Raw genomic sequence first — 17,977 nt, 5'->3', positions numbered from 1 at the left:
GTTTCCTTTACTGCTTGCTCAATATACAGATTGAATAACATTGGGACAGGCTACAACCCTGTCTCACTCCTTTCCCAACCACTGCTTCCCTTTCATGCCCCTCGACTCTTATAACTGCCATCTGGTTTCTGTACAAATTGTAAATAGCCTTTCGCTCCTTGTATTTTACCCCTGCCACCTTCAGAATTTGAAAGAGAGTATTCCAGTTAACGTTGTCAAAAGCTTTCTCTAAGTCTACAAATGCTAGTAACGTAGGTTTGCCTTTTCTTAATCTTTCTTCTAAGATAAGTCGTAAGGTTAGTATTGCCTCACGTGTTCCAACATTTCTACGGAATCCAAACTGATCTTCCCCGAGGTCTGCTTCTACCAGTTTTTCCATTCGTCTGTAAAGAATTCGCATTAGTATTTTGCAGCTGTGACTTATTAAACTGATAGTTCGGTAATTTTCACATCTGTCAACACCTGCTTTCTTTGGGATTGGAATTATTATATTCTTCTTGAAGTCTGTGGGTATTTCGCCTGTCTCATACATCTTGCTCACCAGATGGTAGAGTTCTGTCATGACTGGCCCTCCCAAGGCCATCAGTAGTTCTAATGGAATGTTGTCTACTCCCGGGGCCTTGTTTTGACTCAGGTCTTTCAGTGCTCTGTCAAACTCTTCATGCAGTATCTTATCTCCCATTTCATCTTCATCTACATCCTCTTCCATTTCCATAATATTGTCCTCAAGTACATCGCTCTTGTATAAACCCTCTATATACTCCTTCCACCTTTCTGCCTTCCCTTCTTTGCTTAGAACTGGGTTTCCATCTGAGCTCTTGATATTCATACAAGTGGTTCTCTTCTCTCCAAAGGTCTCTTTAATTTTCCTGTAGGCAGTATCTATCTTACCCCTAGTGAGACAAGCCTCTACATCCTTACATTTGTCCTCTAGCCATCCCTGCTTAGCCATTTTGCACTTCCTGTCGATCTCATTTTTGAGACGTTTGTATTCCTTTTTGCCTGCTTCATTTACTGCATTTTTATATTTTCTCCTTTCATCAATTAAATTCAATATTTCTTCTGTTACCCAAGGATTTCTATTAGCCCTCGTCTTTTTACCTACTTGATCCTCTGCTGCCTTCACTACTTCATCCCTCAGAGCTACCCATTCTTCTTCTACTGTATTTCTTTCCCCCATTCCTGTCAATTGTTCCCTTATGCTCTCCCTCAAACTCTCTACAACCTCTGGTTCTTTCAGTTTATCCAGGTCCCATCTCCTTAAATTCCCACCTTTTTGCAGTTTCTTCAGTTTCAATCTGCCGTTCATAACCAATAGATTGTGGTCAGAATCCACATCTGCCCCTGAAAATGTCTTACAATTTAAAACCTGGTTCCTAAATCTCTGTCTTACCATTATATAATCTATCTGATACCTTTTAGTATCTCCAGGATTCTTCCAGGTATACAACCTTCTTTTATGATTCTTGAACCAAGTGTTAGCTATGATTAAGTTATGCTCTGTGCAAAATTCTACAAGGCGGCTTCCTCTTTCATTTCTTCCCCCCAATCCATATTCACCTACTATGTTTCCTTCTCTCCCTTTTCCTACTGACGAATCCCAGTCACCCATGACTATTAAATTTTCGTCTCCCTTCACTACCTGAATAATTTCTTTTATCTCGTCATACATTTCATCTATTTCTTCATCATCTGCAGAGCTAGTTGGCATATAAACTTGTACTACTGTAGTAGGCATGGGCTTTGTGTCTACCTTGGCCACAATAATGCGTTCACTATGCTGTTTGTAGTAGCTAACCCGCACTCCTTATTTTGTGTTTATAACCCTATATTCACCTGACCAAAAGTCTTGTTCCTCTTGCCACTGAACTTCACTAATTCCCACTATATCTAACTTTAACCTATCCATTTCCATTTTTAAATTTTCTAATCTACCTGCCCGGTTAAGGGATCTGACATTCCACGCTCTGATCCATAGAACGCCAGTTTTCTTTTTCCTGATAACGACATCCTCTTGAGTAGGTCCTGCCCAGAGATCCGAATGGGGGACTATTTTACCTTCGGAATATTTTATCCAAGAGGACGCCATCATCATTTATCCATACAGTAAAGCTGCATGCCCTCGGGAAAAATTACAGCCATAGTTTCCCCTTGCTTTCAACTGTTCGCAGTACCAGCACAGCAAGGCCATTTTGGTTAATGTTGCAAGGCCAGGTCAGTCAATCATCCAGACTGTTGCCCTGCAACTACTGAAAAGGCTGCTGCCCCTCTTCAGGAACCACACGTTTGTCTGGCCTCAACAGATACCCCTCCGTTGTAGTTACACCTTCAGTACAGCCATCTGTATTGCTGAGGCATGCAAGCCTCCCCACCAACGGCAAGGTCCATGGTTCATAGGGAAGGTGCCCTTACTAAAGAAAGATAATCCAGAGTGTATAGAAAACAGCAGGCCAGTTTCACTGCTGTCTGCATTCTCAAAAATAACTGAGTCATTCGGTAATGAGAGACAGACTAATAAGTTACACAAATAAATACAATCTTCATAATGAGGCACAGTACAGTTTGTAAAATAGGAGAAGTACACTTACAACCATAACAGAGTTAAAAAAGATTGTACTTGAAGTCCTTGACAAGGGTGACTGTGCCACTGGCATATTTTTAGCCTTGTGAAGGTCTTCATACAGGGTGTGCATAAAGTCCGAAACACTTTCAATTATTTATTGCACAAGAACTAAACATTTACAGATGTCATACATAGTGTATTTTGAAGAGAAACTCTGAAAGTTTTCTTTACAAACATTCGATATGCAAACCATGAGTGACCCGTCAACACAGTAAATTAATTCTTGCCATACCCATCCTAGCATGGGATCGTCGACTGTGGCAGTCACTTCCCGTATTCTCTTCCGGATATCTACTACATCACATGGTGGAGGCGGTACATACACCAGATCTTTAAGTCACACAGAGTGAAATCTGGTGATTGGGGAGGCCATTTCATGAAACAGCTGTCCCCTTCTGTAGTGCAGCTCACTCCGCACCTGAACTTGCCATGTTTGTGACTAGTGCTGACTATCGGCAAATTACCAAACTACGCTATGACGGTATACATGAAAAAAAAACTTCCAGGGTTTCTCTTCAAAATGACATATGTATGATATCTGTACAATTTTTGGTTCTTGTGGAATAAACAATTGAAAGTATTACCAGACTTAATGTACACCCTGTACTTTTGATCATAAAATACTGCTAAACAAGCTAAAAACACTAGGTGTAACAGGAACAGTGAATGAATGGTTCCAGTCTTATTTGGAAAACAGGGTGCAGAGGGTAGAGATAGTTCACATATCTACTGATGATAAACTTTTAATAACACAATTGTCAAACATAAAATATATACACTCATGCTCATAAAGTAAGGATAATTGCAGAATTTGGTGCCACACAACGTGGCACTACACAAAACTGGCACTAATAGCAAAGGTACATAGGGAACACACATGACACATATCTGTAAGTCCACGGTATTGGTGATAAATTGAGAAAACCATCCCCATACACATGTGCTACAAAATGCCACTGTTTCCTGCACATGTACCCCGACGTCAATATGGGATATGATCACCATGCACACGTACACAGGCCGCACAATGGCTTGGCATACTCTGGATGAGGTGGTCGAGCAGCTGCTGGGGTATAGCCTCCTATTCTCACACCAGTACCTGTCGGAGCTCCTGAAGTGTCCTAAGGGTTTGAAGGCGTGCAGCAATACGTCGACCGAGACCATCCCAGACATGTTCGATGGAGTTTATTTCTGGAGAACAGGCAGGCCACTCCATTTGCCTGATATCTTCTGTTTCAAGGTACTCCTCCATGATGGCAGCTCAGTGGAGCCATTCGTTATCATCCATCAGGAGGAAGGTGGGACCCACTGCACCCCTGAAAAGACAGACATACTGGTGCAAAGTGACGTCCCGATACACCTGACCTGTAATAGTTCCTCTGTCAAAGACATGCAGGGGTGTATGTGTACCAATAATAATCCCACCCCACACCATCAAACCACGACCTCCATACAGATCCATTTCAAGGACATTAAGGGGCTGGTATCTGGTTCCTGGTTCACGCCAGATGAAAACCCGGTAAGAATCATTGTTGAGACCATACCTGGACTTGTCCATAAACATAACCTGGGACCACTGTTTGAATGACCATGTACTGTGTTCTTGACACCAGGCTTTATGGGCTCTCCTGTGACCAGGGGTCAGTAGAATGCACCTTGCGGGTCTCTGGGTGAATAAGCCATGCCTGTTCAGTCGTCTGTAGACCGTGTGGCTGGAGACAACTGTTCCAGTGGCTGCGGTAAGGTCCCAAGCAAGGCTACCTGCAGTACTCCGTGGCCGTCTATGGGCACTGATGGTGAGATATCGATCTTCTTGTGGTGTTGTACTGTGGACATTGCATACTGTATCGCCTGGACACCTTTCTGTCTGCTGGAATCGTTGCCATAATCTTGAGACCACACTTTGTGGCACACCGAGGGCCTGTGCAACAACCTGCTGTGTTTGACCAGCCTCCAGTCGCCCTAGTATTCTACCCCTTACAACGTCATCAATATGTGTTCTTTGACCCATTTTCAGCACACAGTCATCATTAGCACGTCTGCACACTTAAGTCACTGCACCGTACTCTGACTTGCAGCAACACACCTCTGCATATGTGGATGGCTGCCAGTGCCTCCATGCGATGACCGCAGCTCAAATGCACCCCATGGTCATACCCTGAGGTGATTTAAACCCACAAACCACCCACCAGAGCATTGTTTGATCATGTATCAGCATTATTCTTAATTTATGAGCATGAGTGTAAATATAGGTGTGCATCAGAGTAGTGTATTTGGGCATAATTCTGTTCTTGATATATATCATTGACTTTTCAATTAATAAGAGACACAAAGAGAAAGTTCTCATTGCTAATGTCGGCAACATCATAGTCACTGATACAACATAAGCACTGCTAACAGAGAAGACAAATCACAAGTTGGTGATATGTAATAAATTAACACAGAACAAAAAGAAAACAAATAGTATACACTTCAGCACAAGGAAGGAATACAACTCTGTCGCATTGAGCATTGATGATATACATGTCGCATTGAGCATTCATGATATACATATAGATTGTGTAACAAACACACATAGTTTAAGTATGAACACTGATAGTCAATCAACATGGAATGAACACACAGAGATAATGGCAAAAAGAGTGTTATCAGCCCATTGTGCTCTTTGGGTTCTAGCAGGGTTTGTTACAGCCAATGTATTGAGTGATATACTATTCATGCATACACTCGACTTTTAGCTATGGAATTCTTTGTAGGGATCAAAGGCACAAAACAGGGACACAGTTCTCAAACTGCAGGAAAGAGCCATAAGAATAATAACTAAAAATAAGTCATGCTCACTGTAAAGGACTATTTAAAAACCAGTGTATCATTATTGTAACAAATAGGTACATCTATCAATCTATATCAGGGAAAGTAAGTACATCTGTCAATCTATATAAGGGAAAACGTTACTAACAAGGGAACATTCCCCAGTGTAAATAAATAGGCTTGATGAAACTTGGAGGATATGTACAGGGGTCAAAATAATGCAATACATATAATTTTGATTCTACTCAGTTTCATTTTTAAGGGGTAACACACCCCAAATGGTAATTGGCATAATACGTTTAGAGGGAATATCTTCACAACCGTGACATATAAAACAGGTGCTTCATATAAAAGATGAAAAGTAATTAACATTCTTGAAAACTCTATAATCAACTTTTGTAATAATTTGAAATTTTGCAAATACTGCTCCACCATTAACTAATTTTGAAAAATGAAAACTATTGTTACAACAAAAGTTAAAGAAACTATCATGCCACATCCATCCATGTGGTTTATGAAATACCAGTTTTGGAAAATAAGATGTACACCATGTGCTGTTGGAGTATTTTCAACATACATAACTAAAATATCTAAACATGCATTATTATTCTAATTATTTGTTTTAATTATTTTTCTTTTATGTTTTAAACTGTTATTTTACATTGTAAACCTATGTGGTTTTTTTCTTTTTTTAAATTAGTTTATCATTTCACATACATGTATTTAGGTAACTGAAAATAATAAATAACAGTAATTCGCCATTGTTTTACAAAATCATTACAATAATGATTATCTACAAAGAAATACTTGAAACATAACACTTTTTTTACACCACACACATAACATAAACGAAATTTCTTCACATAATACACACGACAGACACAGTGGCGGATACATATGGGGCTGCCCCCCCCCCCCCTTCCTTGTGGGGCTGCTGCACGCATTGCCACCCACACCACTCCCACCAGTCTTTTGTCAGTCGACTCCAATGAATCAAGTTATCAAGTAGCAGCACTTTCCTATGTAGCACATGCATCTGCTTCATCGTATTTTATACATTTCTGTCTGGCACATGGATAGCTAACACATACCTACGAGAGAAGTTGCGGCCAATCTGCTAACACATACCTACGAGAGAAGTTGTGGCCATTCTAGTGATCTCAATACATTACTCTGTCTGTCATTCAAGGAAGAGAACCACAATTCTAACTTTTTTATACCACAAGATGGCACTGTCTTGTATATGTGTATAATCAGTTTAAATAGAACTTTCTTAAACTTTTCATGTGAGTTGATTATTTTTTACTACGGTAAAAGTTAAGGTAGCTCAAGATATCTTTAGTGTTCCATCCTTGAGGTTTTTCTGTATCCGCCACTGGACAGACAGCACAATATAAAACAAAATTCAATAGGATTTGAAAATTGTGACAGGCAATCCTCTGAATATCCTGATTTGTATCAAGCATATTTCAGTACACTAGAAAACCTTGGCAAAGAGAATTGATTATGTACTACTGACTGCAGCTTGATTATATTGTTTCTCAATTGGAAGTTCTTCAAACATTGTATGACTTATACGTCCAATAGCTGTATCTGTCCCATCGAGCCTTTGGGATCGCCAGACGGACAATTTCCTTGTCCCCATGTATGATGCCAAAACAGATTTTTCTTAGTGACCATCCACAGCATCTAACAATAATACATATTTTTCTCACACACTGAGAAAGAAAACTTCTGTCAAATTTCTAATGACGTGCTCAGTTATTATTTTACCAGATTTTGATGTCATCACAAGAACGCTTGGGGCTTCGAAACAGGTCCTGGAATTCTTGGTCCAAACTCTCTATTAGTCTTTTTTTTCTTTTTTTTTAAGTTACGAAGAGGGGTGTGGTCAGTGTGAAAAACAAAGATTTTGAGCATTATAAATGAGAACAAGGAACCTGTTCATCTGGTGATCGCAGAAAGCCTCATGGGACAGGTACAATCATGAGCCATATAAGGTGTTCGATGTTGGACGAACTTTGTGAGAAAATTCTCAAATATAATTTTGCTGAATGATTATGATGTCTCCACTTGAGAAACAATATAATCAAGCTACAGTCACTAGTATGTAATCAATTATCCTTGCCAGGGATTACCAATGTACTGAAATATGCCTGAGACAAATGAGGTTATTAAGAGGATCACCCGTGACAATTTTAAATACTGCAGAATTTTATTTTATATTGTGTTATCCATTGTGTCTATTATGTAAACAAATTGTTCACTTTAGTAATATGCTGTATAAAAACCTTCTGTTTCATTTATTTCTTTAAAAGTAATTATTACTGTAATGATTTTGTATCATAATAATGAGTTATTTATTATTTTCAGTTATCAAAATTAAAAATAAAATAAAATTAAATTAAATTAAATTAAAAAACAAGAAACATAAATTTAAATTTTAAAATAACAATTCAAAATGTAAACAATAATAATCAAACAACAATAATTAAAACAAATCATTAGAATAATAATGAGCATTTAGCTATTTTAATTAGGTATCTTGAAAATACTCTGACAGCACATTGTGTACAGTCTATTTTCCAAAAACTGTATTTCAGAATTCAGCTTTTGTTACACATGGATGTATGTGGCATGAAAGCTACTTTACTTTATGTTGTAAGAAAATGTTTCATTCTTCAAAATTAATTAATTATGGTGGGGTATTTTTCAAAATTTCAAATTATTACAAACGTGGATTGCACAGTTATCAAAAATTTTCATTTGATTTCAACTTTGGTATGAAACACGTTTTTATATGTCATGGTTTCAAAGATATTCCCTCTAAACCTAATATGCTAAATATCATTTTGGAGTGTGCTTCATCACTTAAAAGTGAAATTGGGCAAAAACAAAAAAATACATATTGCCTTATTTTGACACATTTACATACCCACAAAGTTCCATCAAAATTGCTTATTTACAGCTGAGAATGTTTTGTTATAAGTATTTTGTTAATGATTCAATACATAATCATTGAAGAAGAGCCAGTTTGGACTTGCATTTACCAAGAAAAACCAAACAAAAAACTTAAAACAGCAATTTTCGCCAGTGAATAAAACTGTATAGCAAATTCTCAAAAGGTATTAACAAGTTAGTAAAGTACATTTATTTAAAAAGGCAGCTAAAAAACAATTCATAAGTAATTAAAATTAGTTAATTAAAGATTACTTAAAGGACTCAAAGTAGGAGTTAATAACAAAAAGGGACAACAACAACACCCTTTCATATTATCATACATAATTACAATGTAATGCTTTTACAAGCAAATATGGCAAGATCTCTGGTGCATGATAGTAATGCCTTGTCATTCTCCTTAGCTCAACACCTCACTCATCTGGGAGGGTGCTGACTCAGTTTTGCAGATGTACTGCAGGGAGGACATGGAGTTGTACACATTTGGGTCTTGGAGTCACCAGGAGGTATCCACAATATGTCAAGTGGTACAGTGCAAAACAATGTTTCTATTGTAAGATATCTGGTATAAATTGTGTATAATCAATAGAATACTGAAGAGCAGGGACGATCTGAACAAGGAAGTGCAGTTTTTAACACAGTGACTTCATATCTGGGAGGATGGAGTTTGTTATGTATGGTCATACAGATTTAGGTTTACCATGGTTTTGCTAAATCATTTCAGGCAAATGCTGGCATGGTTCCTTCAGCACGGCCAAGACCAACCACCTGTTCCATCATCACAAGCGTACTTGCACAGGGTGATTTTGCTAAATGGGACTAACTACAGGAAACGATCCCTGAACGGATAAGCAGCATGAGAGGTCATATGGCACTTGACGAGAATTGTGTTCCAATGGAGGTACACCCAACTGAAGGTGAAGATAAAATATGCTTTTTCTAGTGAGACAAGTATAAGCATCTGGCAAGTAGCCAGCCAGCACAGGCTAAGCCCAACAATCATGTGGAACATTCTCTGCAACTGCCCCTATCCATATCACTTACAGCATGTGCAAGTGCTATTACATATGGATTTCCTCCACAGTGACATTTTGTTGCTGGTTTGTTGCACAGGCCATCATGGTACTGGAATTTCTGTCATCCATCCTATTCACAGCTGAGTCTACCTTTATGAGGGGCAGTATTGTCAGCCTTCTAACCACTCGCCTGTAGGCTACAGAAGACATGATATGGTGACAGTGAACCAGCAGCACAGGTTCAGCCTCAATGTGTGGACTGGAATTATTGGCAACCACCTTGTGGGACCAAGCATCCTTCCAAAACGTTTTGTAGATGAGGCCCGCATTTTTTTGCGGGTGACCCAGGCTTCCCTGCTGGTTGATATGCCTTTAGTTGTATGAAGGGTAATGTGGCTACTACAAGATGGTCCTCCAGTTTGCTTCCCTATTGAGTGTGAAGCTAATACACTAGTACAGACAAAACATCCTCATTTACCTGGTCTGTTCTCATGTGTGCCTTTGATGATTGAAACTTACACTGGTGAAGATCCTTTACCTCCACCTGCAAGTGGGTGTACCTATCATGACATGCATTTCTGGCCATACATTGATATGACCTATTTTGCTGCTTATCCTCTCAGGGACCAGCAGTTTCCTGCAGTTTGCGCTCATTTAGCAAAACCACCTTGTACTTACCATACGGGTGTATATTGGAGCTATTTATTTTCACTGTATTATGACAACAAATCCTATATCATTGTGAAATGATTGCTAGATGAATGAATAAATAAGTAAAATTTACTTTCCATGTATTTTTCCAGGTCTGCCTCAGGACTGTTTAGATTTGGGTCACATTTCTACCTACATATTTTATTTATATATTACATGTCTGTAATGTGGAGTTCGTTCATATTGTTTTAGTCTGTGGCTAGGTAATGTGAAACTTTCTCTGTGTCTAATCTCATGTTGATTCAAGAAGCAATAGCCCAAAACAGTTGTGGGTTTCACTTTGTGAAAATGAGAGTCTCATAAACATACATGGCTGGAATGGACATTAGATTTAGATTTTCAAAGTAAGGTCAATAGCATTGTTTCTTTTTATCTCCCGCCATGGCTCCAATGACCTTTTTCTGTAAACTAAAAGCTTTAAGTAGATAAGTTTCTTGGCACTCCCAATAATTATACATATACTATCCCTAATGATTGGAACAAAAATGCAAACATATACAGAAGTCATTCTCTTGCAAATAAATCAGTGATATTATATAATAGCAACAACCAACAACTCTGCACTTGTGCAGAGCTCTCACATGCATGCAGATCTCTTTCAGCTGGCAGCAAACTCCCCTCTCCCCATCCCCCCTCCATACAATGCTGTCTGGTTTATTGGGTTCCACTGATATTGTGGAAGAGTTTCTGAGTCAAGCAAGAGTCATCCAATTGTGCTGTATGACCACAGTATTTCATATGTATTCTCTGTGCAAGTGAGGTGAAATGCTCATTCAGCAAATATAGTTCTTCTGAGCTTTTGTGCCTCCAGATACCATCTTGAATGTTGGGTCCAAATATTTTTCTCAGTATTTGTCATTCTATTTTCTTGATATCTTTGACATTGGCAGTTAATGACGAAGTCTCCATTGCTTACAGTGGTTCTGTAATAAAGACTGTGTGGTTCCACTTTGATGGATAGATATTTCTTGTGAGGTAACTGTGTAGTCTTTATACAATTTTACTGTACATAGTTTGTTAGATAGTCTTTCATTGCTAGAATTTTCAATAATTTCACCAACATAAAGGTTTAACTCGTGTGCTGCCATACTTGGTTGCAAGTGATCCCAGGTTTGAGCTCTTCGAATCTAGCTATTGTTCTTTTGTAAGAGATTTGGAATCCAGTCTTGATGGAGGTCTCATGAATCTTCTTGATGGCATAGCTGACTTCCTCAGCAATCCGGGTAATTATTGCTAGGCCATCATCAAAAGCAAGGCACTTAATGTTGATTTGTTTATCTTTTGTTCAAATATATATTACAGGTATTTCTTTATCTCATGTTTTGATGATCTTATCGAGTTCTATAACAATAGTACAATTGTTGTCCACCTCTACAATGAAAGTCTGACTAAAGTTGTGTTTTCATCTGAATTAAAATGTACAATAGTCAAGTGACTGCACAAAAAAGATAGTAGTGACAACGAGAACTAGTGACCCATCAGCTTAACTCCAGTTGTGAGTGAAGTGTTAGGAGAGGTTATTGCAATAAGATTAGAAAACTTTCATGTAAAAGAAAAAGTGCTAAGAGAAACCCAACATGGTTTTAGGAAAGTCTACACAACAGCAATATTTATAAAGTTAGATCAGAAATAAAGGGTGGCACATTTGTTCCTAAATCTATCATGTGCATTTACCACAGTATCTCACAAGCTGCTATTTATAAACTGGAAACTTATGGTATCAGAGGAATAGCCAAAGACCTCTTACAGTCATGCCTACAAGACAGATATCAGGTCACACAAGTCACAACCAAAGTAGGCAACATTATTAAGCAGTACAGGTCCAGTCCAGCTATAGTAAAGTGTGGTGTGCCCTAAGGATCAAAACTGACCCTCTATTGCCGTCCTTTATTATTCACATTATATATTAACAGTCTGCCCACAGAACGAAACAGCAAGGTACTTAACTATGTGGGTGAACTATAGCTACTAACTGGGGATCCAGCATGAATGACCTGGCCCAAAATTGTTCTGGCATCTTACTTCAATTGAAAAATTAGTTCCAAAACAATCATTTAAGCTTAAAAAAACAGTAAAACAAGTCTAATAGACTTTCAAATACACCACAGGCTACATGAAGTGCAATGGAGTGTTTTGTCTGGTGACAGTACAGAAATAAAATTGGATGATAAAAAGAGGCTTTCCTTGGGAGCATCATATTGATTTCTTTTGCCAAAAATTATAAAAACCAATTCATGCAATGAGGATAATGGTGCAATTTCCTAATTATGAGCAAATAGGCATTATCTACTGTGCTTTAGTATATCCACAGCTCACGTATGGAATGGACGTATGGAAGTGTGCTGTTCACAAGCAAGTAAATAGGGTATTCATCCCCCTTTTTTTTAAAAAAAAAAAAAAAGAAAAAGGATTCTCAAAGGTAAGAATCTGCTAACACCATCAGCATTATACAGGATGTTTCACGATTCATGCTACACACTTTTAGAAGTTTTAGAGGGGCTTTTGTAGGTCAAGTTTTACATACGAGTGTCACTCCAAAAGAAATGCACACTATTTATTTTTTTTAATCCATCTTTTATTCTATATGTTTGAAAGTTTTACAGTGTGTAGCTACATCCTTTAGGAATATTATTTTCATTTCTCCACATAATTTCCATCCCTCTCAACTGCCTTATGCCATCTTGGAACCAGCGCCTGTACACCTGCATAGTAAAATTCTGGACCAACCTGTTGGAGCCACTGTTTGGCAGTGTGCACAACGGAGTCATCATCTTTAAATCTTGTTCCACGAAGAGAGTCTTTCAGTTTCCCAAAGAGATGATAGTCACATGGAGCCAGGTCAGGACTGTAAGGTGGGTGTTTCAGTGTTGTCCATCCGAGTTTTGTGATCGCTTCCATGGTTTTTTGACTGACATGTGGCCGTGCATTGTCGTGCAACAGCCAAACATCCTGCTTTTGCTGATGTGGTCGACACGACTCAGTCGAGCTTGAAGTTTCTTCACTGTCATAACATATGCATCAGAATTTATGATGGTTCCACTTGGCATGAAGTCCACAAGCAAGAGTCCTTCGCAATCGAAAAACACCATAGCCATAACTTTTCCAGCAGAAGGTGTGATTTTGAATTTTTTTTTCCTTGGGTGAATTTGCACGATGGCACTCCATTGATTGCCTCTTCGTCTCTGGTGAAAAATGATGGAACCATGTTTCATCACCTGTCACAATTCTTCCAAGAAATTCATCTCCACCATTCTCGTACTGTTCCAAAAGTTCGCTGCATACCATTTTTCTTGTTTCTTTGTGAGCCACTATCAACATCCTGGGAACCCACCTGGCACAAGCCTTTTTTAATACCAACACTTTCACTATTCTGCAAACACTTCCTTCCCCTATCCCAACATAGCGTGACAATTCGTCCACTGTGATGCATCTGTCAGCAGTCACCAATTTGTTAACTCTCTGCACATTGTCTGGAGTGTGTGCAGTACAAGGCCTGCCACTGCGAGGACAATTCTCAATATCGCCGTGCCCGCTTTCATCACATAACCTGCTTGCCCACTGACTACCTGTACTGTGATCGACAGCAGCATCTCCATACACCTTTTTCAACCTCTCGTGGATGTTTCCCACTGTCTCATTTCACAGCACAGGAATTCTATGACAGCACGGTGCTTCTGATGAATGTTAAGTGTAGCAGCCATCTTGAAGTCATGCTGTGACGGCGCCACTCTCGGGAACAGGTTGAACTAAGTTTGAAAACAAGTGGGAAGGATGTATCTACACACTGTAAAACTTTCACACATGCAGAATGAAAACTGTATTTTTACAAAAATAGTGTGCATTTCTTTTGGAGTGACCCTTGTAGGAACCCATGTCCAGGATCAGTTCATCTTCATGTTACAAGGATAACAAGATGTACAGATTTCACTCCTATTTACTGTGATATTACAACAACTGTTCAATATGACAACCACCATGTTTGGTGCACACAGTGTATCTGCACAGTAAGGTTACATAAACTCTGTCCAACATGTGTGGTGTATGGTTACTCACTTCTGCCACAGCCATGATCAGTGTACTCACTCCTGCCACAGTCATGATCAGTGCAACCATATCTTACTCTAATAAACAAGGGTTTCATAAACAAGACTCTTGGCTGGCCGCGGTGGTCTAGCGGTTCTAGGCGCGCAGTCCGGAACTGCGCAGTTGCTACGGTCGCAGGTTCAAATCCTGCCTCGGGTATGGATGTGTGTGATTTCCTTAGGTTAGTTATGTTTAATTAGTTCTAAGTTCTAGGGAACTGATGACCACAGATGTTAAGTCCCATAGTGCTCAGAGCCATCTGAACCATTTGAAACAAGACTCTTCATGTGCCCCCACAAGAAAAAGTCCAAACGGGTTAAATCTGGGGAACTTGGTGGCCAAGCATGTGGTCCACCTCGATTGATCCACCTGTCCCCATAGGTTTTGTTCAGATAGTCTTGGATGTAACCTGCAAAATGTATTGCTGTACCAGCATGCCGGAACCATAATTTGTGCTGAACGTCTGATGGCACCTCTTCCAAAAACTCCGCCAGCACTTGTTACAGGAATGCCAAGTACCTGGCACCCATTAGGTGGGGAGGACAGATGCATGGCCCAATCACACACCCATCACAGATACCTGCCCAGACATCGATACTGAAGGTGTGCTGAAATCTTTGTGTACATATGGGTTTGGGATTTTCTTGATCCCAAATGTGGGTATTTTGAATGTTCAAAACAACTTCCCTCTTGAAATTGCTTTGTCAGTGATCAAAATTACACCCTTGGAAACTGAGTAAAACCCACACAATGGTGTTAAAACAAAGCACAGAAATTAACAAGTGGCACAAAATCTGCGTGTACTTTCTGAGGGCGATACGGGAGGAGTTGCTGTTCAAACACAACATGCTAGACAGATGAGTGACACATGCAAGGCATATGCAATGGCTTGAGTACTTGTCAACCGGTTCTCTTTAACTTGATGAAGTAGTGCTGCCTTCTTAAAGCACCATCGTTTTCTCTGTCGTTTGTGAATTTCCCTCTTTCCCATATCATTGTTCAACTCTGGAAAACATGGGATGAAATTGATTCACACAATTTGGAAAGTGCTCATGGTACAGACATTGAGCTTCTCTTCCGTTACAGTGTATTTCACTGTAAATTAACAGCACATCAGTGTACTTTGTGAACTTGTACTTGGGCATCCTGTTACTGTGGTCCTAGTCACCATAATGTCAACTGACGCATCGCAAGGAAGCATGAAAACAAGGCAGATGGAAACAAAGGACATCATGTGACATCATGCTATCATACCACTCATGAATGTAGGTAGCCTACCATAACAGGCACACTGCATAAGAGACATCTAGTGTGGAACTGAGTAGCTCTTGTTTTCCATGTAACATGGGAATGAACCATTTCCGGAGATGGGTTCTTACGTAAAATGTTATCTACTAAATCCACACTACAACCTCTAGAAGTGTGTCATTACCTGTGAAAGACCCTGCATGTTTATAACACTGTTCAACTAATTTTGAAGTACAAACAATATAATAGTCTAAATAGAGGTATGCACATTTACAATACTAGGAAAGAATATGATTGTTACCTGGAAAGACAAAACACCAAAAGAGCAGACAACAGCCTCTTTTACATACAGATTGAATCCTATAACAGGGTTCCAAAACATTAAAAAGCTCAAGCAGAAGCTGCTTTGAAATGGCCTTGAAAAGTTTCTTATAAAAAAAAAATATTTTTGTAGTATTAAGGAATTCCTTTCAGAAGAGTAGAATACTTTCATTTCTACAAATAAAATTTATATGTATCGGATACAAGCTACATAATTTTTCTACCTTTATTGTTTGTAATTTTTCACACAAAATTATGAGAGGAAGTGTAAAATATGGGCACAATCCCAAAAAATCCTTGTATTTGTCCAAGCAGAATATAATAATTTGCACGCAGTGGTGATCAGTCACCCATTTTATTGCAAATTATAATGAAGTCATTCAAGGATTCACATATGGTACTGGGATCTGTAGCAGTTCTACCATTATCACTAGTTTCGAGGGGCATAACAGACCAAACAGCTTTTGATTTTTTCCATAGTTGAAATGAATCTACTGTCTGTAGTAAACTCTGCTATTTTAACCACTTTTTTGTATGTGTATATGCTTACATATTTAAGCAATTTGGGTTTTCAATTAACTTTTGCATCCATATGCAGTTTGCTGTTGTTAATGCTAGACATTTTGATTCCTTTTGTTACCATGATCTGTATTTGTGAGACTCATTCAAGTACTGTTACAAAAAGGAAGTATTCATTCAAATTACTCATGACTTTAGTTGAAAAGTTATTGCAGTTGTGATTGAAGTATGTTTGCTGACTGATTGCATGGCAAGACTTGGTTATTTTAATATATACCTCCACATTTTCTTGACTGAAGTTCCTACATCTTTTGGTTGTGCATGCTGAATTTAATTTTGATAATTATACAAAAAGAGCTTCCCGGTTTGAGACTCGTAAATTTCCACTATAATTATAACTACACCATCATGTTGAAGCAGTTGCTGTTACTCCAGTACAATGGACAAAATTTAGGTATAGCCCATTTGTGGCTCTCAGGTTGTCAGTCTCTGAGTAATGTTGTGTAGTGTTACAAAACTGAAATGACAGTGCAGTACCAAAGACACCTTACGATGCCATTGCTACAAATATTAATACTTTTTAGTGTTTTGTTGTCATTGTCCAGAAATATCTCGGAAGTGACTACGAAACCACATAAATTTGACACTGCTCTATGGGGTGGCACATAAATTTAATTTGACTATGTTGACTGGCAATTATACCAAGCCTTAAAAGTCATTAGATGCCTGTCAGAAGCTATTTTCAAATTTACTTTTGCAATATTTGTGTGGCATCAGACAATATAAAAGATTTCCCATTCACATGACATCCAGTGCCAAAGGAAGTAATGTTTCTCCTTCTATTGCACACAAAATGTTGCTTAAACTGTATTTTTATTTGCCTGGTCGAAAAAATGGTCTCAAATTAACTGGTATGATAGTTTAAGGGTATAAGAACTTTTATTTCCAGCAGAGACTGACTAGTGCTGCAATAGTAATGATTGAAATTACAGTGACACACACACTGTACATGGTCACTGCTGAAATTATTCATAATTTTTTGTCCTTTGCTCTCATTATCTGGAAATATCCTTGAACTGATTATCAAACCAGAAGAATGTGACACTATTCTATGGAGTGGTGCATATATTTAATTTAAAAACTGTATTTATTTAGAAGGAAATGCACTTATCATTAACATAAAAAGCTGATGCATTATCTGTTTTAATGGCACCATACACATATCAAAGAAAAGGAACTGAAAATTATTTCCACAATAACAGAAAAAGGCACCTGCAAACTAACCAGAATTACAGTCTGATTCATTAAAACTCTAGAAATCATGATTTATACAAAAGTTTCTTACTTTTATGTATTTGAGAAGCTCATAGTGGATGGCATAATGTTCCAAATATTTTAAAACCTTAGTGTGATGCACGAAAGATTCACCTGATTCAGGGAATGGGTAGTCTGGAAATCCCATTATTTCCTTTGGCAAATTAGTTCTGAAATGAAACAGAGTACATAAATGTACATACAATTAGATTATGTAACACATCAATGAATATTGTTAATGCACAATAAAATTGAAAGACAATTATGAAGCAATATGATATAAAATAACTAATGTAGATCATATTATAACAAAAACAATGCAACAGACTTCATTTTTAGATATTAGTTTTAAGAATTCCTGTGAAGATACTCC

General features: G+C 38.3%; 1 protein-coding gene across 4 annotated transcripts in view; it reads right to left on the bottom strand.

The window, feature by feature from the left end:
* LOC124721759 (flavin-containing monooxygenase FMO GS-OX5-like) overlaps nucleotides 1-17,977 on the bottom strand; it is a 224,117-nt gene that overhangs the window by 91,909 nt on the left and 114,231 nt on the right. For all 4 annotated transcript variants that reach the window (XM_047246863.1, XM_047246861.1, XM_047246860.1 and 1 more), the window contains exon 3: nucleotides 17,636-17,774. In XM_047246863.1, the coding sequence (XP_047102819.1) occupies nucleotides 17,636-17,774 (139 nt within the window). The remainder of the gene's footprint in view (nucleotides 1-17,635; nucleotides 17,775-17,977) is intronic.

This window comes from Schistocerca piceifrons, chromosome X, assembly GCF_021461385.2.
Source record: "Schistocerca piceifrons isolate TAMUIC-IGC-003096 chromosome X, iqSchPice1.1, whole genome shotgun sequence".
Classification (NCBI taxonomy): Eukaryota; Metazoa; Arthropoda; class Insecta; order Orthoptera; family Acrididae; genus Schistocerca; species Schistocerca piceifrons.
Note: the sequence above shows the minus strand (reverse complement) of the source record. Positions and strands in the feature narration are given on the sequence as shown.